The sequence below is a fragment of the Camellia sinensis genome, chromosome 6 (assembly GCF_055761805.1).
Source record: "Camellia sinensis isolate YWXY chromosome 6, ASM5576180v1, whole genome shotgun sequence".
Taxonomy (NCBI): Eukaryota; Viridiplantae; Streptophyta; class Magnoliopsida; order Ericales; family Theaceae; genus Camellia; species Camellia sinensis.
In genome coordinates, this window is record NC_138966.1 from 24,861,498 (window position 1) to 24,887,169 (window position 25,672).

A 25,672-nucleotide genomic window follows, 5' to 3' on the forward strand; every position below is an offset into this window, starting at 1 on the left:
CAGAAACATATAGATTTTCACGCTAGACAATTAGCCACCAATCTCTCCAAAGGGAATATTCCACGCCTCACATTTCTATTCCAACCCAAAAACCGAATCATAAAATTGAAAAAATAAATCATAAAAGTACTTTCACTTAAACTCAAATGGTACCAAATCAAATAAATACAAATTTTCAAAATAAAAAGGAAACGGGTTCATAAGAAAATTCTTAGAATTAAATGGATCAATATTCCCCATATGAGATTTATGAGTAAATTTTCTATAATTTTTTTATTATTGTTGCAATTGCAAAGTCCCTTTTCAAATATCAAATTATCATTATTTTTGTTCAACACTTATCATATTTTTAGGAAAAATCCCATAATTATAATATTATTATACTTCATCCATCCAAAAATATTGATCCTTTTTAGGGAATTTAAATTTCTTTGGTACTATAATTATTACATTTTAAAAATATTAAATTTTTAAAATTACTCTTTGATTTAAAATTAAAATAGTATATATATATATATATATATATTTGAGAACATTGGTCGTCATAATTATACTTTTGTATATAATGTTAATGAATTAAAAAGAATGAAAAAATAGAAAATTCATTTTATTTTAGTGCTTAATTTTTGAAAATGAACTAATATTTTAGGATAATGAAAAATAAAATAAGTGACTAATATTTTGAAACAGAGGAAGTAGTTATTTTTATTTTAGGGTTGAAGATTTCTTAAATTTAAATATAAACTTGAGGGTTTGTGAAACTCATCAATTCCGTTTAGATAATTCGAATAGTTCATTTTGTAATATTCTTACTATGCATCATTCATAACAAAAGATTCATAACAAAAGTTAATTCGACAATTATAATTTTTTTTTTGTTGGGTAAATTACAAATACATCCCTGAGGTTTACTTAAATTACGAATTATCTTTTATGGTTCTAGAAATTACAATATGCCCCATAAGGTTTCTAATTTTATAACACATAGGTCATTTTATTAATAAATTATCAAGCTAATTAACAGTTTTTAATAATGTTAAAATTTTATTTCAATTAATAATTCAAATAATTTTATTATTGTATAGTTAAACAGTTAAAAATTTCACTTTTTTAATTAATTTTGTTAAATAAAAAATTCTGACAAAGAAATATTTATAATTTTTCAAATCACAAGAAAAATTCGTATTTTAAACAAATTTAGAGATGTATTTATAATTTACTCTTTTTTATTTTATCACGTTTGCTACTAAAAAATTTAATGAGTCTATTTTAAAAAACATATTTGTCATTCAAATTCTTTTAAAGACCAACATCATAAAAAAAATATTACGAATATTGAATTAATATTTTTTTTTCAATGAACAATATAAATTGAGAACTCTTTAAAATAAATGATTTAAATCATTTAAAAATACTCGACTCTTTCATAAATTTGAGAGATATTTAAATAAATATATAATTTTTTTTAAAAAAAAATTAAATTATTTTTCTTTGCTCCCACCCACCAATAATTTTTGTGGTTTAATGTCTGTACCCTCGTTGTCACCCTATCACATGACACACAAATAACGACATCCCAAATCTCCCTCCCTCCCTCCTTCCCTCACGTCCCCGCTCCTCACCCTCTCTCTCTCTCTCTCTTCTTCTCTCTCTAAACAACAACAACAACAAGAAGAAGAAAGATGAGAGAAATCTTGCACATTCAGGGGGGTCAATGCGGTAACCAAATCGGTTCCAAGTTCTGGGAAGTGATCTGCGACGAGCATGGCGTTCAACACGACGGCAAGTACAAGGCCCCTGAAGGAGGAGAACCGTCCGATCTCCAACTCGAGAGGATCAACGTCTATTTCAATGAAGCCGCCGCCGGACGATACGTCCCTCGCGCTGTCCTCATGGATCTCGAACCTGGCACTATGGACAGTATCAGATCCGGTCCCTACGGTCAGATCTTTCGTCCTGACAACTTCGTCTTCGGTCAGTCCGGCGCCGGCAACAACTGGGCCAAAGGTCACTACACCGAAGGCGCTGAGTTGATCGATTCTGTTCTCGATGTTGTTCGCAAGGAGGCTGAGAATTGTGATTGTCTCCAAGGTAATTTCTAAGTTTTTTTTTGGATGCGTTTGTTTGCAAGGAGGCTGAGAATTGTGATTGTCTCGATTCTGTGAAATGTGAATTTCAATGAGTTTCTAGGTTAGATTATAGCGTAATGCCGGTGCTGATTTCACATCTCGTATTTGTAGGATTTTCATAATCGGTATATCACTAACGAATCTTTATTGTTAAACTCACATATTTCTCTTTATATATACATGCTTAATGGTGTTTGTTTATCACTTTCTCTAGATAGGGATGTAAGTTTTGCTTGGTTCGGATTCATTTCCATGTGATTGTGTTGTAGCTTTTCGATGCTCTGTTATAAACGTAATTTGAGTTTTGATGCAATTGTTTGCTATATAAAGTGTTCTAAATCTCGCTTTTCTTTGTTGATTCTGTCAAATGTGAATTTAAAATAGGTTTTAGGTTAGATTATATCATTTGCACCTTAATGTCGGTGCTGCTTTCTAGAGTAGCATTTCGTTTATTATCTTGTATTTGTGGGATTTTCATAATCCGTATATCAATAACAATTTTCTGTATTGTTATACTCACATATTTATCTGTATATATAAGCATATATACATGCATAATCGTGCTTGGCTTGAATTCATTTCCATCTTATTGGAAGGTAGTTTTGTTTTGTTTTGTTTTTTTTTTGTTTTTTGTTTTTTGTTTTTGTTTTTTTTTTCTTTTTTGTTTTTTTTTTTTCTGGTAATCTGTTATAAATATCATTTGTGTTTTGATGTGATTGTTTTGCAATATAAGTAGTCTAAATCTCATTTTGCTTTGTTTAATTATGTGAATGTGAATTTAAATAAGGTTTTAGTTAAGATTATATGATTTGCAGTGTAATGTCAGTGCTTGTTTTCCAGAGTAGCATTTCGGTTATGATCTGATCTCATATTTGCAGGATTTTTATACTCAGAATATGAATAATGAATTTTCTGTCTTGTCATTTAATATTTTTACTGCTAATGTCTATAAATCACATTGGTTTGATTAAGATGCTGAACAAGGAATGGTTTCTCAATGGAATCAAAATTTTGCAGGATCATGTGTTTGATTGTTGTTGCCTTTTAAATGTAGAAATTTTGCAGGATCATGTGTTTGATTGTTGTTGCCTTTTAAATGTAGAAAAATTTTAAGTGGTTTGAATTCCTACCCCCTCTCCCAAATTTTCAATTGTTTTTATATTTCTCTTAGCCTTTAGTCATTTCTTCTGGAAATCTCAAACTTCCATATGCTTATTAGTTTTATTGAATATTTAAATGTGTTTAAATATATGATAACCATGAATCTGAAATACATAATGCATCATGCTTCTATAGTCGATTGTCCTTCATGACTTTTGGGAGGGACTAGAAGCATCATTCTCTATTTTTTATATTTTGGAGTTAACCTTTATTTGCTGCAATGTTTTGGTTTGAGAATAGGCTATTTTAGTAATTTTTTAACTTTTTAGCTAAAATATAAGATGAAAAAAACTAGTATGTTTGGGATTTTTTTGGCTTTTTATGAAAAAAAAAAGTGCAAAAAGTAGAAATGAAAGAGAATCTCTGAATTTTTTATATAGCTCTTTAACTTTTTGACTTTTTAGTGACTTTTTGACTTTTTAGTACTTGCCAATTAAGGTTGACTTGACACAGCAATATTACATATTCTTTTTTATTATTATCAGTTAGCATTCTATATTTTATTTTAATGTAGTTATTCCCAATCTTTAGTTCATCTTTTGCTATGTTTGGATGCAACATTTCACAAGGAGAAAGAAAAAGAAAGGGAAATGAGAATACTTGTATCATTTATTTTTCTATGGGTAATCACATAAAAATTGAAATTTTGAGGAAATACTATTTTCTTCTTATTTTCATCTCAACAAAACAAAACCAAGAAATTTAGATATTTCATTTCATTTCATTTCTCTTTTCTTTCTTTCATTTTCACTTTCACTTTCCTTTTCTTTTTACTTAACAAATCCAAGTTTCTAAACATATGCACAACAACTTCTACGCTACCGTGTCGCAGGCGCTTCGCAAAAAATAAATTAAAATTGCTCCAAATACCAAACCTATAGGTTATTACCTGAATGGGACTGAATAGGTGTACTTGTTGCAGTCCATCTTTGATTTGTTAAATATGTGACATTGATATTTAAGGATGAGCCCTGTTATGGCGCAGCCAGTTGATCTGTTTTTGTCTTAGTATGGAGATGCTCCAGAATATTGTCTTGTTTCAATGTGTAAACTAATTATAAGATATATGGTTTTGTCGTTCTGATTGTGATTTAACAACATAAGAAACAATAGCATCATAATTTTTTCTTCCTTTACCAAATTGACATGAACAATAATGCTATTTACACAGAACACACACACATACATTAGTCACATATATTATTGTAAACTTATTAACTACATAAGTTTTGAATAATGTACACTTGAGTGTGTGACTAATGAAAAAACTTTTTACTGAGGGAATTAATTTTCAGATTCTACATCTACATATTAAAGGATAAGTTTTATTATATGCCCTCTTTCCGAGCTAAGAAGGCATGTTTGCACCCCTTCAAGCAGTAGCCCAAAGTGAAGAGAGTAGTTGTAGAGATGGCTAGAGACTAAAAGTGGAACAATGTTAAAGCTAACAGCAGCATCATTAGTACTAATAATGCAATTATTTGATGACTGCTGCAGTTGATGACATCAACAACTTTATAATAGATAGCATATTAAGGTTTTGATTGTCTTTTAACTGCCTCTCACAGGGGGAGTGAATGTTATTACACTTATCGTAATACCTCATACTTTTATGATATGATAAAAGTTCCTAACCTAGTTGGCCACCATGACTTTCCTAAGGGTAGGGGGAGGTCATGGGTTTAACTCTCCCTAGAGGAAGTTGAATTAAGGGGGCAAGCACTTGTTGCTTTGCAAAGGATGGGGAGGCTAGCTTCTATAAATGCTAATCTAACAACTAACAATTAACAACAGACTTTCGCCGATCAAAAAAAAAAAAAAGAAGTCTTTCAATACATATTGCTTGGTTTATGTTGAGCAATCTTACTTGGTTTTCTTCTAATACATATTGCTTCTTTCTTTAGTATTTTATACACCAAAAAATGTGGAAAAGGCTTAAGGTGTTTGCTGTGGCATTTTTTGTGGACAGATATGTTAAAACGAAGAACGGTACTGGTTAATCAATAAACATATAGCCTCAGGGTTGATATTCTAGAGTCTAGACATGGGGATGGGAATCCGAGCTGTATGTAATTTTTGCAGTATCAGTATAGTTTTTCATTGTTTGATCGGTTTGTCGAGTGAATAAAGTCATCTGTTGAGCTTAAGATACACTGGTTTTCTCTCCATGTGGCGTACATTAACACTGAGGATACTTCTTTGCTAGAAGTGTAGTACTGTCTGTTTAATGCAAAATTGCCTGATGTCTGTGTTGTTCTAATTATTTATGGGCCAGGTTTCCAGGTGTGTCACTCTCTCGGAGGAGGCACTGGTTCCGGCATGGGAACCCTCTTGATCTCGAAGATAAGGGAGGAATACCCAGACAGAATGATGCTCACATTCTCTGTTTTCCCTTCGCCAAAGGTGTCTGACACAGTTGTTGAACCCTACAATGCCACCCTCTCTGTGCACCAGTTAGTAGAGAACGCTGATGAATGCATGGTTCTTGACAATGAGGCACTCTATGACATTTGCTTCAGGACATTAAAGCTCAGCAATCCAAGCTGTAAGTGCCATTTTTCAATTTATTAGTACTCAATTGTTAATCAACCCAGGTCGCTTCATACTGAATACTAAAAGCTTGTTTCTTCACCTTTGGTTTGCAGTTGGTGACCTGAACCACTTGATTTCTGCAACCATGAGTGGGGTAACTTGCTGCCTGAGGTTTCCTGGCCAGCTCAACTCTGACCTGCGAAAGCTTGCTGTGAACCTAATCCCATTCCCACGTCTTCATTTCTTCATGGTCGGCTTTGCACCACTCACTTCTCGCAGGTCTCAAAGTTATGTATCTCTCTCAGTCCCAGAGCTGACCCAGCAAATGTGGGATGCGAAGAACATGATGTGTGCTGCTGACCCACGCCACGGACGCTACTTAACAGCCTCAGCCATGTTCAGGGGAAAGATGAGCACCAAGGAGGTGGATGAGCAGATGATCAACGTGCAGAACAAGAACTCATCATACTTTGTGGAGTGGATCCCCAACAACGTGAAGTCAAGCGTGTGTGATATTCCGCCAACAGGCTTGAAGATGGCATCGACTTTTGTGGGGAACTCCACGTCAATCCAAGAGATGTTTAGAAGAGTGAGCGAGCAGTTCACAGCCATGTTCAGGCGTAAGGCGTTTTTGCATTGGTACACAGGAGAGGGAATGGATGAGATGGAGTTCACGGAGGCAGAGAGCAACATGAATGATTTGGTGGCAGAGTACCAACAATACCAAGATGCCACTGCTGATGATGAGGGAGAGTATGAGGATGAGGGTGTCGAAGAGAATTATGAGGGCTAAGCACTGAAACAACTGTGGCAGTTATATACCTCAGGAACCAAAGTAAGGTTTGGTTGAACTGGCTCCCTTCGTTTTTGTGTGTTTTATCTACTACTTTACCTTCTTCTGTCAAACTCTATTTCATCTTCTTCTGTCAAACCTTCAGCTTTCTGGTTGTTCTATTTCTATTTTGGTATATAATGATTGATTGATATTATTGTTTGTTCTATTCAAGCATTTGAATAATAAATTCTCACTGTAGAACAGAGCCATAGGGCCCTATATGCCCCAGGAGTGCAGTAATTTTCTCAGTAGAAGGTATGGGATAGGCTCTCTCTCTCTCTCTCTCTCAAACTGCCATTCAACTATTGCTTAGAGGCTCCTTGCTATTTATTAATCACCGAGGCTATGCATGATTATCAAAATCCTGATTCTTATTATAGAATTTTAAGATCTTACCACTATTGTTTGGCAAAACTGTTTGGATCGATTTAAAATTTTGTAAAAGAATTATGATCTTAATTACAAAATCATATAAAATTGCATTTTGGTCTTGATTAGAATTTTGTCAACTTATATGTATATAGGGTCACCTACATAATGCTGATAAATTTACAATTCGGTATACATTTTCATACACTTATATTTATTTTTCAAATATTTTAATATACTTCTTACATTCATACAAATATTAGCATTTCCCATATATATATATATATTATTTAAATGTCTGTTTTTAACTTTTTAAAAAAATATTATAACAGAAGCTTTCTATCCAAGTGTCTCTTATAAAGAAATTTTCATTTGAGAACCTGATAAAGAATGTAAAAGTCTCTCAATATAAAGGATATTTTTTCAAATTATTTGAATGAAGATATTTAAAGAAGAGAGTGAATTTTTTGATTTCTCTATAAAATCAGAACTAGTGAGTTCAATTTATTATTTGAATTAAATTATTTCGTGAAAGAATTAAATATTTAATTTCTGCCCAAAAACCAGTATTAGTGACCTTTTTATCAATTGTCATTAATATGTATAATTAGTAAGTGTTAAGAATAATTTTATGTTGATATAAAGTGTAAAGATAGACTAACAAAATTTCTAATTTTTGTATAGAAATTTCATATAGAACAATGTGGCAAGCAATTCTGTTTGTACAACACTTTGGTCTCGTTGCACTAATTGTCTCATTACACACTACAAAAAAATTCAAAATTTTAATTGTCTTTTTACATCCTCAATATATACAATCCTCGCATTATCTTCTTATACCTATTTTCCCTTCTCTCTCTTCTCCATTCTTTTCTTCTTCCTTGAACCACTTCTGGCTGCCATTGCTGCCACGTCAGACCACCTAGCCCTCAATTTTTCCTTATTAAGACCCCTCTTTTCTACCAACGACCTCTCCCCAACTTCCTATCTCATCAGCAATTCCAACTGACGATCCCTTCCTGCTTACATGATCCCTTTGCAATCCCCTTCCCTGCGAACCCTTCTCTAGTTTCTTCCTTGCATATGTGAATCCCTCTCCAACATCTTCCCCTCGACTTCCTCCCTAAATTTAGGGTTTTTAGACTTATGCTGTGTTTGGTTGAAGGATTTGGAGAGGAATTTGGAAAGGAAAAGTGAAAGGGAAAATGTGTGTGAAACTAGATGAAATGTAGGTATATTTTATTTACATTTCACCAAACTTTTCCCTTTCCCTTTCCAATCCCTCTTCAAATCCTCCAACCAAACACAGCATTAGGGTTTGAAAATTGCAGAGGAGGAGGAGGAGGTCGCAGAGGGATTAGGGAAAGGCAATGACAGAAAGAGACGATGAGGAAAGCGATAATGAGTTATAGAAAGATAACGAGGAGGGGAGGGCATGTGAAAAATGCAATAGTGTGGAGAAAAAGGGAGGTGATCACACCAATAACGTATTGAGGACGAGGTGGCGCCAATGGTGAAGATTGCGATAGCGGTTGATTGGAGATGGGGTGATAAGAGAAATTAGGGTTTCAAACTTTATAGTTTGTGGAGTTAAATGTAATTTTATATAAGAATAAAATTGTAATAAAATAAAAAAAATTGAAAGTGAGGTGTGTATTGAGGTAAAATAATTGTGTAGGTAGAATAACTCCAATGCGGCTTTTATGGTATTTATTCTCAATCAAAAAATTTATTATTATCCTCGTAATTTTATAAACGTCATTTACACATCATTTTGAATGTGTGTCTCGTATAAACTTTATATTTAGAAATCATTTCCTTAATATAAAAGATATATCATATCAAATTTATTATTTTTTAATAATTTTAATAATTGTTTAATATACATTTTTATTAATATTTTTTTCTCTTTATTTTTATTAAAAAATAAAATTTTACAATTTTTCTTTCAGTTAACCTCACGTATTATAGTACAATTAGATTGACTTCTTAGCTGCTTTTTTTGTTGACTCTTTTTGGGCAAATTATATTAGTAGTTCTTGTAGTTTAAAATTTGTATCATTTTAATTTTTGATTTTTTAATTGTGATATTTTTGATCTTAAATTTTAAATCTTATTCTAAATAAGAATAATAAAAAATGTTTCATTTGCAAACAATCTATTTTAAGGATAAAGTTGGCACACGTCTTATTTTGTGTTGAAACTTATATGTTGTTTTGTAATGGCTTTTTTTTTTTAATTAATAATGTTGGAATTTCTTGGTTATAAAGTTCTGTTTGGTTTTGCTTTCATAATCTATTTTCAGAATTTTTTTTGTAAGAAATTAAAAATTAAATTGGTGAAAAAAAATTAAAAACACATCATTTTAATATAATTTTATCTTTTGGGAGGGGAGAAATAATTTTTTAAAATATTTTTTTATACTTATTTTCATTAAATTAGTTTCTATTTTTTTAATAGTTAAACATGACAACAATTTTGATGTCATTATTAAACTAATCCATTAAATCAAAAAATTCAAAAATAAAAACATTTCATATATTAAACATATCGATTACACATTAGAAGCCTAATAACTATTCATTACATGATAACCATAAAAAATACAATTGTGATAGAAACCTCTACACATACATGACTCTCACAACTCTCACTCTCATCCCAACCATATAAGGCCCATAACTCTCACAACTCCCCCTAACCATATGAGACCCACACATATATGAGTGGACTCCACGCACACATCAAGGGCCAAGTTCGAATTGGGGGTCATGATACCCCAAAAAAGGGGCCCCAAACATTTTTGTATATCTGTTAATAATAAATATAACCATTTATTACATGATAACCATCCAAAAATATTAACAAAAACAATCAACACCTATTACATGATCATCATCCAAACACATATTAAAAATTAATTTGTAAAAAAATAAAAATATAAAAATTTATCATTTTTATATAATTTTTATGTTTGGTCTAGAAATAATTTTTAAAAATTAAAAAATAATTTTTTGACATTTATTTTTGTCAAATTAATTTATATTTTATCAAATTGATAACTTTATCCTTAAAATTGATCAATAGTATATTTAATTATCTTTATTTAAAATAAGATTTAAAATTTAAAATTAAATAGATCATAATTAAAATGTTAGAGATTAAAATGACATAAATTCTAAATTACGAAGACGGTTATTGTAATTTGTCCTTTTCTTTATTGAAAAAAGTTTTACACTTCTCCTTGATTAGACGGTTCAAAAAAGTTTTGAAAGAAAAAACTTAAAAGTTAGAAAAAAAAAGTCTACAAAAGAAAAAAGAAAATAAAAGAAAAAAAAAGCAAGCCAAAGCGAGTTTTATTTTTTATTGACTTTATTTTTATTTTTATTTTTTTTTTATCTTTTGATTCTTCTATACGGAACCTTAAAAAAAAAAGAAAAAAAAGAAAAGAAAGAAACATAAATTTTTTTAAAATCACTAAAAAAAAAAAAATACTATTACTAGGTGGTGGATCCCAAATATCGACCCATTGGTTAACGGATTTAGGGTGCCTTCAAGGGGTGTTCACGGTTCAGATTTGGACAGTTTACGAATCGGTTTGGACCTTCCTGCATCTATGCGGTTGGGGAAAAACACAACCCGCAACCGGCCGCATTGCGGTTTGTGATTTGTTTGGATAGGATTCGTGGATGTGCGGACGGTTTTCAGATTGGACTTTTTTCTTTAAAAATTTATTTTTGAATCTTATTTTTTTCCCATTTTGTAAATATTTATTTTGGACCATTTTCTCCCTATTTTCTAAAATGTTCCAACATTAATAATTAATGAATTAAAACTTATAAAATTAAAAACACAACAAAATCAATTCGTAACACAAACAAATCATTCAAAATCTTAAATCAAATTATAAACTAACACAAGCACATAAACGAACACAAATCATAAACTAACACAAGCACATATTTCAAAATCCTAAACTAGAACTCCATATTCATTAAGGAATTTAAAAATCCAAATCACACTTCATCTGGGGCAAGTTTAGTTATGTAACAATAATAATATGATTAGTATTTATTCAGTTTCAGTTGATATAATACTATTAGCAAATGTAATGCTAGAATAAGTTCAAAGAATAAAGGGTGTTTTGTTTTGGGCAAAAATATCTAGATAAGATATAGAAATGAAATCAATAGTTAAGATAAAAAAAAAATAATAAATAAATAAATAAGTGCGGTGCGGGTTCTTGTGGGTGCGGGTTAAACCTGCAACCCGCAAACATGCCATATTTCAAATCGTATCGGCCCGCATTGTGTTTGTAAAACCTCCCATTTGTATGCGGGTTGGGTGGTTTTTTCGGATCGGATAAATCGTTGTCCACTGCAGTGTCTGCTATACCCCCAGCATACCAGGCACTGCTGTACTGTTCTATGGGCTCATTTCGGAGTCCATCTCGATGATCTAAATCATCACATTTTAGAGTATATCGAGCAGAATATACCTGTAAAAATAAATGACATTGCGATTTAAAGTATTAAAATGAATATAAATGTGAGTGGATGAAAGGATTAACGATATCCGATTAACTTGAATTTTTCCAAGCATATTTTACTCGATATACTCTAACATGTGAACGGTTTGAATTATCAAAACGAATCTCGAAATGAGCTCATAAGGCAACATAGCAATGCCTGCTGTATTGGGAGTATAGCAGACACTCCAAATCCTTAGTTAACATGCCAACAGAGCAATGCTAACTATTATAAAAAATAATATGTAAGATTTTTGATAAATTTCACTAACATTTTTATTATTTTTTTTCTCTCACTATTAATTCGTCACCATTAATTACTTGTGAGTTGGTTGTGACTTATTAAAATCACCTTTGGAAAACAAAGGCTTACCTGTGACCCTCCTTAAAAGGGCAAGAATATGTAAAAGTTAATTTGCAGAGTTACTCCTTACTTTATATTACTTGAAGACTTTTCTTCCCATAAAAAAAAAAAAGAAAAAAAGAAAAGACTTTCCTTGTTGGGAGTGATATTGCAAATGTGTTTGGAAAAAATACCAATAAATCCTATTTTGCTATTAAGATTACTATTAAATTCTATCAAGTGTTAATATAGACAACTAAGGCCTCGTTTGAAAACCCTCATATTTAGCTAAAAAGTCAAAAAGTTACTAAATTAGCAAAAATGCTACCAATCCATACCAAAAAGTCAATGATTCTCTTTTTTCTCTACTTTTTGCACATTTTTTCGTAAAAAGTTAAAAAGTCATCCCAAACATACTAATTTTTTTAGCTCATATTTTAGCTAAATAGCCAAATAATTACTAAATTAGCCTGTTCCCAAACGAGACCTAAGTCTTGTTTGTCATAAAACATTCCCAAAATGTTCATTCTTCAATAATGAGATACCTTATTCCATTTTTACCTCTCATTTATTATGAACAACAATTTTATAAATATTTTAATCCAAGTAAAATTATATTTTTAATTGTAAAAATTATGATATTGTATTAAAAAATAATAAATCACAATAAAAAAAATTCCCAAGAAGACTTATTTTATTTTGAAAATTACTATTGAGTTATATCAAATTTCAATATTAATAAATAAGTCCCATTTATTATGAACAACAATTTTAACTTAATTAAATTTAAAATTTTAATTGTAAAAATTATTAATATTGTATTAAAAAAATCATAAATAACAATTGAATCGAAACAATTATAGTATAAAATACATCATTTTTTGTTATCCCAAGTTATGATTTTTTTTAGTGTAATAGGGGTAATTCTATTAAAATTCTAAAGAGTTATGAAAAATATATGTATTTGTCAAATAGGTGATAAATCTTATACTTATGCTTTTGTTTATGAAAATTTCATTTAATTTTAGAATTAAAAATAATTTTATTATAAATTTTATATAAAATAACTCAATAGTAATTTTCAAAACAAAATAAATCTTATTGGTAATTTTTTTATTGTGATTTATGATTTTTTTCATACAATATCATAATTTTTACAATTAAAAATATAATTTTACTTGGATTAAAATATTTATAAAATTATTGTTCATATTAAATGAGAGGTAAAAATGAGATAAGGTATCTCATTATGGAATAATGAACTTCTTGGGAATATTTCATGACAAATAGAATTTAGTTGTCTATATTGAAACTTGATAGGATTCAATAGTAATCTTAAAAGCAAAATAGGACTTATTGATATTTTTCTCAATTTTTTTTTTCTTAATTACCTTTTATTTTTCATCTCCATACTAATGAATAAAAATATTAATATATCGAACCCACAAAATCTGTTTTGTTAGAATGGCATTCAATACGCATACTACATATCTATCTGTCCACATTAAAAGAGATTCTCCACACAATTTTGTCATTTTTTAGTATTTACATTTAAGGTTGTGGTTACAAAGCAATCTTTTTAAACTTATATAGAAAGCAATACAATCTCTATATGCAATTTTTTTTCCCCTACATTTGTTGTCTTGAGGGACAATTTGGTAATTTTCTCTTTCTATGACCGTTTCCATTTCTATGGTACTCTTTTATCATAATTTTTAAATGGTAATTGCGTGCCCCATACATCCATTAGTCAGTGAATAATTAATTTTTTTTTTTGGCCATAATAAGTTAGATTATAATGAAGGAATTGTAGTCGTTCCATCAACTGAAACCTTAAATTTCAAACATCCTCACTATCCTAAGTGATAGTTACATGGATCAGTAGGCAGATTCTCCAGTCCGCCTATAAATAATTTACAAATAAGTCGGTTTTGCCATTTTTTCATCTAGAGAAATACTAGGCTATTATTTTTGGGTAAACTATCAATAGGTCCTAATAGTTATAGACTTAATTCTTATCAAGTCCTATTGAAAATAATTTTTGATAAAATTGTCACTAAAAATATTTTTTTTGTGATAATTTTTTACATACGTCGCTAAAAATTGATAATTAGTGACTTTTTTTTGTCATAATTTTTATAAATTATCGCTAAAACTTATAATTAGTGACATTTTTTTATGATAAATTTTTTTCATTGGACTTTATTAGACAATAAGGCCATTTATTAGGACCTATACGTAAATATCCAAATTTTTTTGGAGTAATATTAGGAATCATGAAAAAAATATCATGAAATGTATCATGAAAATTTTTCATCATTTGATTAATATGTGATATTTTATTTTACAACAATGCTAGTTATCATGAAAAACTTTTCGTGAAAATAATCATGAAAGTTTTGTGACCCTTGAATTACGCTTAGAATGAAACACCACACACTAATCAAGATAATCCAAGGATCATAACTCTCTCATGATCATTTTCATGAAAATTTTTTTATGATCCTTAACTTTCTCTTTATTTTAAGTATAATCTAAAGTGAAAATTTTTTCATGATCATCTTCGTGATATATTTTTTTTTTTTTTTTTTTTTTTTTTTTATTTTTTTTTATTTTTATGATTGGCAGCATTACTCATTTTTTCCCAGTGCCTCTATATATATGTATTTCCATATCTAAGGTCCTTACACCAAAAAAACCTATCTATACTTGTTCTTGAAAGGTGAAGTTCCTTCTCTGTACCCTTGAATATGGGTCGAATGGTGGAGTACGAGTTTATTGCTGATGAACGTGTTCGGAGGCAAACGTTTCGGAAAAGAAAGGCTGGATTGTTGAAGAAGCTGAGCGAGCTTAAAACTCTATGTTCTGTTGATGCATGTGCTATAATATATCCTACTAATACAACTGGATCTGTTGCTCAACCAGATGTTTGGCCTTCTCCATCTGAAGCAAACCATTTGCTACAAAGGTTTAAAAACTTGCCTAGTCCGCAACAAGCAGCTAACATGATGAACCAAGAAAAATTCCTTACCCAAAACATATTGAGAGTGAGTAAGAATTTCGACAAGGAAAAGCAGAAAAATCGGGGGTTTGACATTGAACAACAAATGATCAAATTATTGTTTGAAAAAAATTTGCATGATTTTAGCAACTTGGATGATCTGAGAGATGTCGCTTCCCTTTTGGATGCGAAGATTAATCTGGTAAACGATAAGATTGAAAACCTCGCGCGTGATGAGAATGGGAACGAGATTAGGAGTGGATCAAGGTGCGGCAAAGAGAAACAACAATCCATTTGAAGATAAGCACCGATGAAGCAGATCCTTTGGGCAGCGGTGTATCATGAAAGTTCAATTCTGAGTGTGTTTAGTTGTGCTTTTTTTGTAATGAAGTTCCCTTTCGTGTTATCTGAAAAAAAATGTATTTCCATTTTAAAAATTCCGAGTTTTTTAATGTCACAAACTTTGTTGGATTATTTGCTTTTCTACATCTAACCCCTTGATATATTTTTTTTAATTAACTTTAATAATGATTATCATATGGTAAGTTGAACACACATGCATAGCATGGATGTTACTCATTCAAAAGAATAATGTGCTTAAATACTTGACTTGAACCATTTTCAGCTTATATACCCCTTAAAAACTTTCAGGGATTTCCACCAGCATGGGCAGCTGCTTAAAGGCACGAACAGTTCCTTTGTTGCTTTAATTCCCAAGGAGGAAAGTCCAAACAATTTGTCTGACTTTAGGCCCATAAGCTTAATTGGATCTATTTACAAAATTTTGGCTAAGGTTTTGTCAATTAGACTGAAGCTGATTCTACCGAGGGTACTAGGGGATGTGTAATCAACTTTTGTTGGCGGTAGGAATATCTTGGATGTGTGCTCATTGCCAACGAAGTAGTGGACTGGTGGAAAAGAACAAAAAAGAAAGGTTTGATCCTAAAACTTGATTTCGAGAAAGCATACGACTGTAAATTGGGACTTTTGTTCTCTATGCTTTCCAAGTTTGGATTTGGCTTTCAATGGATTTCATGGATGAAAACTTGTGTGTCCACTACCAGAATCTCAGTGTTGGTGAATGGATCCCCAACACTTGAATGGCCTGAAAGAAGGCTTAGGCAGGGGGACCCCCTCTCACCTTTATTATTCAATTTGGTGGCTGAAGGACTCAATATTCTGATGGTAAGAGCATAGGAATTGGGTCTGTTTAAGGGTGCAAATATTGGGCAAAATGAGGATGTCTTGACACACTCACAATTTGTAGACGACACAATCTTCTTTTGTGAAGCAGAATGGGCGGAGGTTATGAACTTAAAGAGATCTTAAGAAGCTTTGAGATCATGTCTGGCCTTAAAATTAATTTTCACAAGAGCAGTGCGTGTGGTTTTGGTGTTCCTGAAGATTTAGTAGATGGCTTTGCATCAGGACTAAACTGTTCAAATCAAAAGCTACCATTCACTTACCTAGGACTGCCACTTGGCGTGAACCCAAGAAAGAAGAGTACATGGGAGCCTGTTATTGCTAAATTCAGAATGAGGCTTGCTTCATGGAAAAGAAAGTTCCTCTCATTTGGTGGAAGACTCACCTTGATTAGGTCAGTTCTATCTAGTCTACCAATTTATTATTTGTCCCTACATAAGATGCCTTAGGGAGTTGCAAGAAATATTGAAACATTTCAAGCTCCTTTTCTCTAGGGAGGATCTGATTTGAGAAAGAAGGTGCATATGGTCAAATGGGAAGAGATTACAAAGAGCAACGAACATGCGGGGCTGGGTATAAGAAGACTTAGAGAGTTCAATGATTCTTTGATTGCAAAGTGGTGGTGGAGATTTGGGGTTGAAGTAAAGGCCCTGTGGAGAAAAATCATTTGCTGCAGGCATGGATTTTATGGAGGTGGTTGGTTCCATAAAATAATCCCAGTCTTAGGAACTATTTTGTGTCTAACATTGAGATTGCTATTGGTAATGGGAACAGAATTCAGTTTTGGAGAGATGTTTGGATTGGAACTCAACCAATCAAGGAGAAGTTCCCCACACTTTTTGAATTATCAACAAACAAAGATGGTCCTTTGAGTTTGTTTTTGGATTGTGAAGGCAGAGTTGGGTCCTGGATGGTGCCCTTTTGAAGAGCATTGCATACCTGGGAGGAAGAGGAGGTTTCGAGGCTGCTAAGTATGTTGAGTGCAGCTGCCTTTGTGCTATCAAATCATGATGATTAACTTAGATGGAAAGGCTCCACTTCAGCTCAGTTTAAAGTATCTGTTTTGTATTTTAGAATTGAGAATGGTGCATCTATGTGCTTTCATATTTCTGATTTTCTATGCAGAAATGTTGCTCCTCCAAAGGTGCAATTTCTAGGTTGGCTAGCTTGAAGGCATCGAATTAAAACATCTGATTTCTTACAAAGAATTGGAGTGATTGATGCTAATGCTTGTAACATGTGCATTTTTTGCAATTCTGAATTGGAAATGGTTGCATGTGTTGATGGTGTGCCCTCTAATCTGGAAAATTTGGTCTGAGTTGATAGATTGGTGGGGAGTTCAGTGGGTGATGCCAGGATCCTTAAGTGGATTGTTTGATTGGTGGGCTGGGTACAATACAAGAACCTGGAAGCAAAGACATGGAAAGCTGTACTGTTGGCAGCACTGTGGTCGATTTGGAAACACAGAAATAAGTGCAAATTCAGGGAAAAGCAGTCAAATCTGGAAAATCTCAATGAGTTAATAAAGATTAGAGTGGCTATTTGGGTTAAGAGCAATGCAAGAAGGCTATACTACTCAGTCCAGGATTTTGTGTCCGACTTCGCTCAAATCAAAACCTCTGCTAAGGCTATACGGTATTGACTGAAGCTGTGGGTTTTGGTGTCTTGCTGCTGGTCTGGTGGCTTATTGGGTGGTTTGGAGGCTGTAGAAATGCTTCCCAAAGTGGCAGTCTGATTTTCCATCAGCAGCAGCAACATTTTGGTGCCTTCTTGTCAGTTTGTATGGTCCTTTCCCCTGTTTTGCTTTCTTTGTTGGTTGGTTGCTCACCAACCTTGAGTTGTGCTTGCAAATGATATTGCTTGTTGTTTGGTACCAACCTAGTTGGGATGTTTAGTGTAGTCGTGATGCTTTCTGCACTTCCATCCTTTTTTTATTGATGTATGTCTTATGTGTTGTACATTGTCATTCATGAATAAATCCCCTCTTTTTTGCTGAGAAGAAAGAAAAAGAAAAACTTTGAGGTGCATAAAATTTAGTTTTGATTCACGAGACTCTCCAAATGATTTAACGGCCTTCATGTTATGATAATGCATTGGTATCACCATTGAAGTGTTGCAAAGTTGGTGGGGTTCATGAAGTTTTAATCCAAGCATTACACCATCAATGTTAATTATTTTTTATGAAATTAAATATGATGAGATTGTTGATAGGATTCTGAATAATAACTTAGATGATGGAGGATTAAATATATTATAAGATTATGAACAAAATTATGAGGGATAAAACATACCATGAATAAATAAATGGGTTAAAAGATTAGATGGAGAAAATAAGATATTTTGTGTGGTTAGGATGAGATAAAAATGATATAATTATTTTTTACAATTGGATGAACGTAAGAAATAATTTGGAGAGGCTTAGGCCTCGTTTGAGAACAGGCTATTTTAGTAACTTTTTGATTTTTTACGAAAAGATGTGCAGAAAAGTAGAGAGGTGATGTGACTAGTTTTAGTTGGCTTTTTGGCTAAAATAGTCAGTCCCCAAATGAGGCCTCTCCTTAGTATCACAAGACCTGTAGCATTGTTTTAATCCTCCATTTTCTCCATTTAATCCATTATTCCAGTATTAAAGTTATTTGGAGTTTTAATATCATATTAAAAAAATATCAGATTAAAATACACGTGAGCCTAATCATTCCTCATATATAATCCTACCATTTTTATCTTGCAATCAAATATGAGATTAAAAATTGATGAGTCATACTTATTCCTTACACTTTTTATCAGATATATTGCAATTCTTCCATCAACTGAATAAGAAAAATATTTGAGTCCTTCAAAATATTCTTACAATTTGACTCATAATGACGTGGTATAGTAAGTGTCCACTTTTATACTTAATTTATTACATGTGCAATTCCTTTATCACCTCATTATGATTGTGGATGAATTTATAAATTTAAAATGATGAGTGTTAAAACCTACCACTACCACCTACTACCACCTACTCCACCTACTACACACCTACCACTACCACCTACTCCACCTCTTCTATATATAGGAATCATTGTAAACATATTCATATATCAATCAATAATACATCAATTTTAACATGGTATCAGAGCAGGTTTAGAACCTAGTATTTTCGCTTCCCCGGCGGGCGGCAACCTCACCTTAGCCGCCCGTCGGACCTCAATCTATTCCGCTTATTTTCTACACATACCTTCACTCCGCTGCCACAAATTCCATCCGCTGCCACAAATTCCATAACTGAACTCTTGTCTCTCTCTTCCATTCTTGCACCAATTCTTCACACCATTCACACAACATACAAGCAACACTGCATCTCGCAGCTCATCCTCATTCAACATGCGATGCAATTCATCCCTTGCCTCAACAACTCGGTCTCTGTCATTGCTATCCACCACAAAAATGAGACCCTGTGTGTTCTGGACATAGTGCCTCCACACTGGACGAATCTTGTCCTGGCCACCAACATCCCACACAGTGAAGCTGATATTTTTGTACTCTACGGTTTCAACATTAAAACCAATGGTGGGGATTGTGGTCACAATCTCTCCAAGCTTCAGCTTGTACAAAATGGTGGTCTTACCAGCGGCATCCAAACCAACCATAAGGATACGCATCTCTTTCTTAGCAAAAAAAAAAAAAAAAAAAAAAAACCGGCTGAAAAGTTTGGCTTGAGTCCACAAGAACTGGCTAACTCACAGGAAATTCTGGAGGAGGCTGGCAATCAAAGGGTGGTGCTCGCCCTATATGAAGCCTTGAGCGCTCGAGACGTCAACACGATTCACAAGCTCCTGGCCTCCGACCTCGAGTGGTGGTTCCATGGCCCTCCTTCCCACCAGCTTATGATGCGCCTCCTCACTGGCTCCGAAATCAACGACTTCAAATTCGTCCCCCAGTCCTTCGCCTCCTTCGGATCAACCGTCCTCGTCGAGGGCTGCGATCACACCGGTTCCATCTCCTGGGTCCACGCCTGGACCGTCACTGGTGGGATAATTACTCAGGTCAGGGAGTACATCAACACGTCCCTTACTGTCACCCGCCTCGGCGTCACTGACCAATCCTCATCCTCAATCACCTTCCTCTCTCTGCAACCCCATGAAGTGCAACATGAAATGAACACAAAAAAAAAAAAAAAAAAACCAAACAGAGACACAGCGATATCTCTCTCTCTCTCGGCACCTCACTGACTCGCTGAACACACACAGCACACAGATGGCTTAAACACACACACCCATCACACACAGAAAAGAAAAGCTACCCACGTGATCCCACTAACCAATGCACTTTAATCTCTCTCGGTGCTGAGAGAGAGAGAGAGCAACACTTTTTCTTTTACTACTTTGTTTCTTTATTTATTTATTTATTTATTTTTTATCTCTTCTTTTCAAAAAAAAAAAAAAAAACATCATCATCTCTCCCACCAAAACAACTTCTTTCCCATACCCACCATGCCCCTTTTTTTATTTTTAAAACCAATCTTTCCTTCGGCACTCCACTCACCGACTCCCTTACATCTCCGCTTTCTTTCTTTTCTTTTATCTTTCTTTTTCCATTACCCAAAAAAAAAAACAAAACAAAAAAAAAAAACAAAACAAAAAAAACACAATACTACTTTCCTTCCAGTTGATTTTTCTGCATTACCACACCTCCTATTCGAGTTTGCAAAAACACACTTGCTTTATTCAGATCAGGGATTCACCCCGCTCCCCATTCTACACCAAAAAAAAAAAAAAAAAAAAAAAAAAAAAAAAAACAAACAAACAAACCACCACAACACACCCACACCCACAGTGGGATTTTTCTTCTCTACTCTGCTACAGGTCTCTTCTTCTTGCCTCTGTCCTGGACGGCCCTTGCCGGTGTTGCCTCCGTGTTTCCCACGCCACCAAGCACATTCACTCCCACCTGCTCCTCCACTACAGCATATGGCGGACCTCCAAATCGGAACATAACGGTGGCCTTCCGCTTCAGCTCCTTGTTTTCCGCTTTTAGCACACTTATCTCTGCTCGCGCATCCTTATACATGCACTGGAGCAGAGCCAGTTGGGCGTTTAACTGCTGCACCTCATTTGTCCTACTCTGCAGCCAGTGCGACAAGTTTGTGACCGCAGTCATGGTCTCTACACATGACTTCAATGTATACTGATTGGCCTCAATATCAGCTTGCACAGCCATTTTTTGCTCCACAAACCGCATAGGAAAGTTCAACGGTGCAAAACTAGAGGCGCTTGGTTGAGGTTCAAGGGCCCCCATACCGGTTATCTCTCTTGTGGCCTCGTTGAGGTCGGGAAAGAGAGTGAGCAGACCACGGGAAGACGAGGCCATGTTTTGGGTTGCTGAGTGTTTCAGAGAAGCGGCGATTTCCGACTGGTACTGTCAGAAAGGGTTGTTTACAGAGTGTTTCAAGATTTGCAGCTCTTAGAGACAAGCTCTCAGAAAACGAAGAGTTTTTCAGAGGTTTTTAGCAGGTTTTTGTCTCAGCCTCTGCCTCCGCTTCAGCCTCCGTCTTGGTTAAATAGCCAAGGCCGACACGCGCATCGTGCGCCGCTCGGCGCTAGATGACAACATGGGCGTGCAAGCCAAGGTAGTCACGCGCATCGCCATCATGTCCGGCACATCTTTTTATGGATTGGGCACGCCTTTTGATGGCACGCCTTTTGAAAGATTGGGCACACCTTTTGAGGGTGTGACTTTTACAACGGTCCGACATGACCACATAAAACTGTCCCGACATTGATTCCGGTTAGCTTTTACAACGGTCCGACATGACCACATAAAACTGTCCCGACATTGATTCCGGTTAGCATCTACATCAGTCCGGCATGACCCCCTAAACTGTCCCGACATTTGATTCCGGTTAGCTTTTCCAACGGTCCGACATGACCCCATAAACTGTCCCGACATTGATTCCGGTTAGCTTTTCCAACGGTCCGACATGAACCCATAAACTGTCCCGACATTGATTCCGGTTAGCTTCTACAACGGTCCGGCATGACCCCCTAAACTGTCCCGACATTGATTTCGATTAGCTCCTACAACAGTCTGACACCACCATACAGTGTCTTCACCAACGGTCTGACACGACCATATAGTGTCTCCTATCCTCTTTTATTTTATGTATTAGTCTATTTTCTTGTTTTGTTACTCTCTCCAAACTCAAGTTGGTTAGTTCCTATCCCCCTTGAGTTTGCGGAGGGCTGTTAAAACCTACCACTACCACCTACTACCACCTACTCCACCTACCACTACCACCTACTACCACCTACTCCACCTACTACACACCTACCACTACCACCTACTCCACCTCTTCTATATATAGGAATCATTGTAAACATATTCATATATCAATCAATAATACATCAATTTTAACAATGAGTATCTAACAATAAATCAAACACCCCCCCAATATGGACAATTATTGAAAACAATGAACAGGGAAATCAACCAAAATCTCTAGTTAGGGCTCCTCATTTACATTTTAGATCTGACTAGTAATATATACCGTTTAATATAAATAGAATAATCATACTCGTATTAAATTTTTAGCCATTCACACTCGTGAGAGATTAAAAGGATAAGGCATGAGATGTTCTATTTTAAATTTCTCAGTTCTTAATCGTAATGTACTTCTAAATATTAGATTAGTTCTCAAAGATTCTCCCAATTCAGTGGTTAAAAATGTAGTAGAACAGCGAGACAAATGAATTTAAGAATAAAAAAAATCATTGACCAGAGTGCAAGACGGTTAAAGAAAATCCAAATATCATTACCATACAAAGTGTCTGTTTGGCAGAAATTATAATTAGCTTATTTCAGTTTTTAGCTTAATTTAAGCTATTTTGATGTGTTTGGTTTAGTTTATAGCTTATAGCTTATAGCTTTTTGGAAGTCAGAAATCAATTTATTCTTTGAGTGGGGCAGGAGATGCTTTAAGAATAAGTTAGAAATCATCAGCTTATGTTCATAGTTATAAGGTATAAGCTGTTTAGGCATAAGCTATAAGCACTTTCCCACAGCTCTACCAAACAGGGCTAAATTTCACTCATTTAGAGAATTTACTATCACTAAGAACACGTTTGGTACGACAGAATGAAATGAAATAGGAATGAAATGATAATGTGAATGAAATTTATGGTAGAATGGAATAGAATACTCATTCTCATTTCACTATTTGGTTGACATAGGAAAATGATGTGGGAATGGAATGACCATTCCCATTCTCATGTTCGGTTTGAGTAAATTGAATGGAATAGAATGGTTACCAGACTAAACACAATTAAAATACTATTTAATCAAAATTCATTAACAGCAATACAAAATAAATAAATAAAAAAAGTAACTTATGCAAGAATGAATGTGGTAAATACGTATACTTTAAAAAAAAAAAAATTCAGTCATGTCTTTTAGATAGAAATTTTTTAATCTGTCAATAAAAAATAACAATCACTTGTGCAGTATTTATGTATAGAATAAAAATTAATTTTTCAAATTAGTTCACATGACCAAAAAAACATAAAACGAAATATATAAATCACTCAATCTTATGTATGTGAAAAAAAATTTAAATAAAGAAAAAAAGAAAAGAAAAGAAGAAGGTACAAACAAACTATATACATATATATATAGATAAAAGTGATACATACATATATATGTGTGTGTGCGTTCTCTTATATACAGAATATGATTTCATAGAGTTTCATATATATATATATATATATGTGTGTGTGTGTATGCCTTACAACTAACATCTAAATATATTGAAAAATAATTTTAAAAAATATATATATATATATATATATTGAACCCAATAGAAGAACAATGATGGAGTCAGGATTGTTTAGTATGTGAGAGTATTCGTAGAGAGAGATTGTAAGAGAGAGAAGACAATTTTTTTTTTTCCTGAAACAATTGTTTTGCATTTTATTTTTATGAGAGAGATCATTGTTTTGTTTTATGATGATTCCATATTAAAATGGAATAGCTATTCCTTACCTTCCCATATGGAATAGGTATTCTCACTTTTTGTTGGAATAGACATTCTCATTTAATAATTATTCCCACTTAAATAAAACATACCAAACAAGAGAAAGGAAATACAAAGTTAGAATAGATATTTCATTCCAGTCTATTCCATCATACCAAACGTGCTCTAAAAGGAACAAAAACAAAAAATATTTGCACTGTGGTGATTTGAAGGAGACAGAATCACTCTGTTTGATTTCAGGTTTCAGAATTCATTTTTCAGAAAATTTTACTTTTTTCATTTTCCGTATTTTTATGTTTTCACTAATTTTTTTTAATATTTTAAGTAATTTGTTTAATTTTTAGACACACCTAACATAAATACACTTAAAAAGTATAATATTTGTGAAAAAAATCTTTAAAAAATTTCACTAAATAGCAAAAATACGAAAAGAATAAGAAAATTCTGTTGGTAGTTTTCCATAATAATACAAGGAAAATATATACAATAAATTAAATAGAAATGACAAAAAAATTATTTATTTATTTATTAAAGGATGAAATATAGAATAAATGACACAACTAAATACAGAAATAAATTAGATTATATTACTAAAAGAACAAATTATTAAAATGGATAACTAAAGATTAGAACTCGTCAAGATAAACTAAATTATGAAAAATTAAAGAACAAATAATAAGAAAAGAAGCAAATCGAATCTTGTGTGATATCACAGTTTCCTTAAAACATATTCATCGCCTTTCGATGGGTGTTGGAGGTATGCCAGCGTTTGCCTTCCAGGATACGACGATCGAAACCAGTTAATGCAGAAGCACCTTCTGAATAGTTTCGGCAAACTTGACAATTGATGCACTCTCTCTAACAAGAACCAAAGAAGGGGCTGGCAAAAAAAGATAGGAAACATTTTCTGTAGTGTAAAATAAACATCTCCAACTTTTTGTCTCAAAACACCATCTTCATTTTCCATAAAAAATCTCTCTAAAATTCTTACAAGTTGGTAGAGAAAGGCCTCTGTTTATACTAGTAGGGGAGAGCCTTAGCCATGAAGGCTAACATTAATGGGGTCATCAAATGCCATCAACTCTAGCCATTAGGGCTAGAGTTACAATGATTCAAAACTCCAAAACCATTATATAAATCACAATGTGTATATAATGTATAGGTTTTGAGAATTAAACTAGATGGGTTGCAAAATGAACACGAGTGTTGGATCACAACCCGATCCAAGCCCAATCTCAAACACATGTACAAACTAAGCCTAGTACAGCTCAGCCCAAAGCTCAAGACTAGGTCCAAGTCCAAGTCTAAGACCAAACCCAGCACATACACAAGTACAAGTCTAGGCCCAGTCCAAACCAAGACTAAGTCTAAATCTAAACCCAACTTTATTGATGCCCACTTTATGAGACAATTTTCATTCATAACTCAATGGTTTCGGTTCATTATTTTTGTATTGCAATCTTCTCACTTAAGAGAATACAAAACCACTCATATCCACCTCAATCAACGGTTAGGTCCCACTTTAATTTCAAATTAAAGTTGTCAAAAAATTATTAT

At 33.3% G+C, this 25,672-nt stretch overlaps 1 protein-coding gene across 1 annotated transcript; it reads left to right on the forward strand.

Moving 5' to 3' along the window:
* The first annotated feature begins 1,543 nt into the window (after positions 1-1,543).
* LOC114306390 (tubulin beta-1 chain) lies at positions 1,544-6,811 on the forward strand. Its single transcript, XM_082873466.1, has 3 exons — positions 1,544-2,091; positions 5,566-5,835; positions 5,936-6,811. The coding sequence occupies exons 1-3, from the start codon at positions 1,683-1,685 to the stop codon at positions 6,613-6,615; spliced, it is 1,359 nt and encodes a 452-aa protein (XP_082729592.1). The 5' UTR covers positions 1,544-1,682; the 3' UTR covers positions 6,616-6,811.
* The last annotated feature ends 18,861 nt before the right edge of the window (positions 6,812-25,672 follow it).

Excerpts from the sequence above, each read along its gene's own strand:
- LOC114306390 (XM_082873466.1), top strand. The coding sequence starts at position 1,683 with ATGAGAGAAATCTTGCACATTCAGGGGGGTCAATGCGGTAACCAAATC. Across the intron at positions 2,092-5,565 it reads GAATTGTGATTGTCTCCAAG|GTTTCCAGGTGTGTCACTCT; the intron begins GTAATTTCTAAG and ends TTTATGGGCCAG. Across the intron at positions 5,836-5,935 it reads AAAGCTCAGCAATCCAAGCT|TTGGTGACCTGAACCACTTG; the intron begins GTAAGTGCCATT and ends TTTGGTTTGCAG.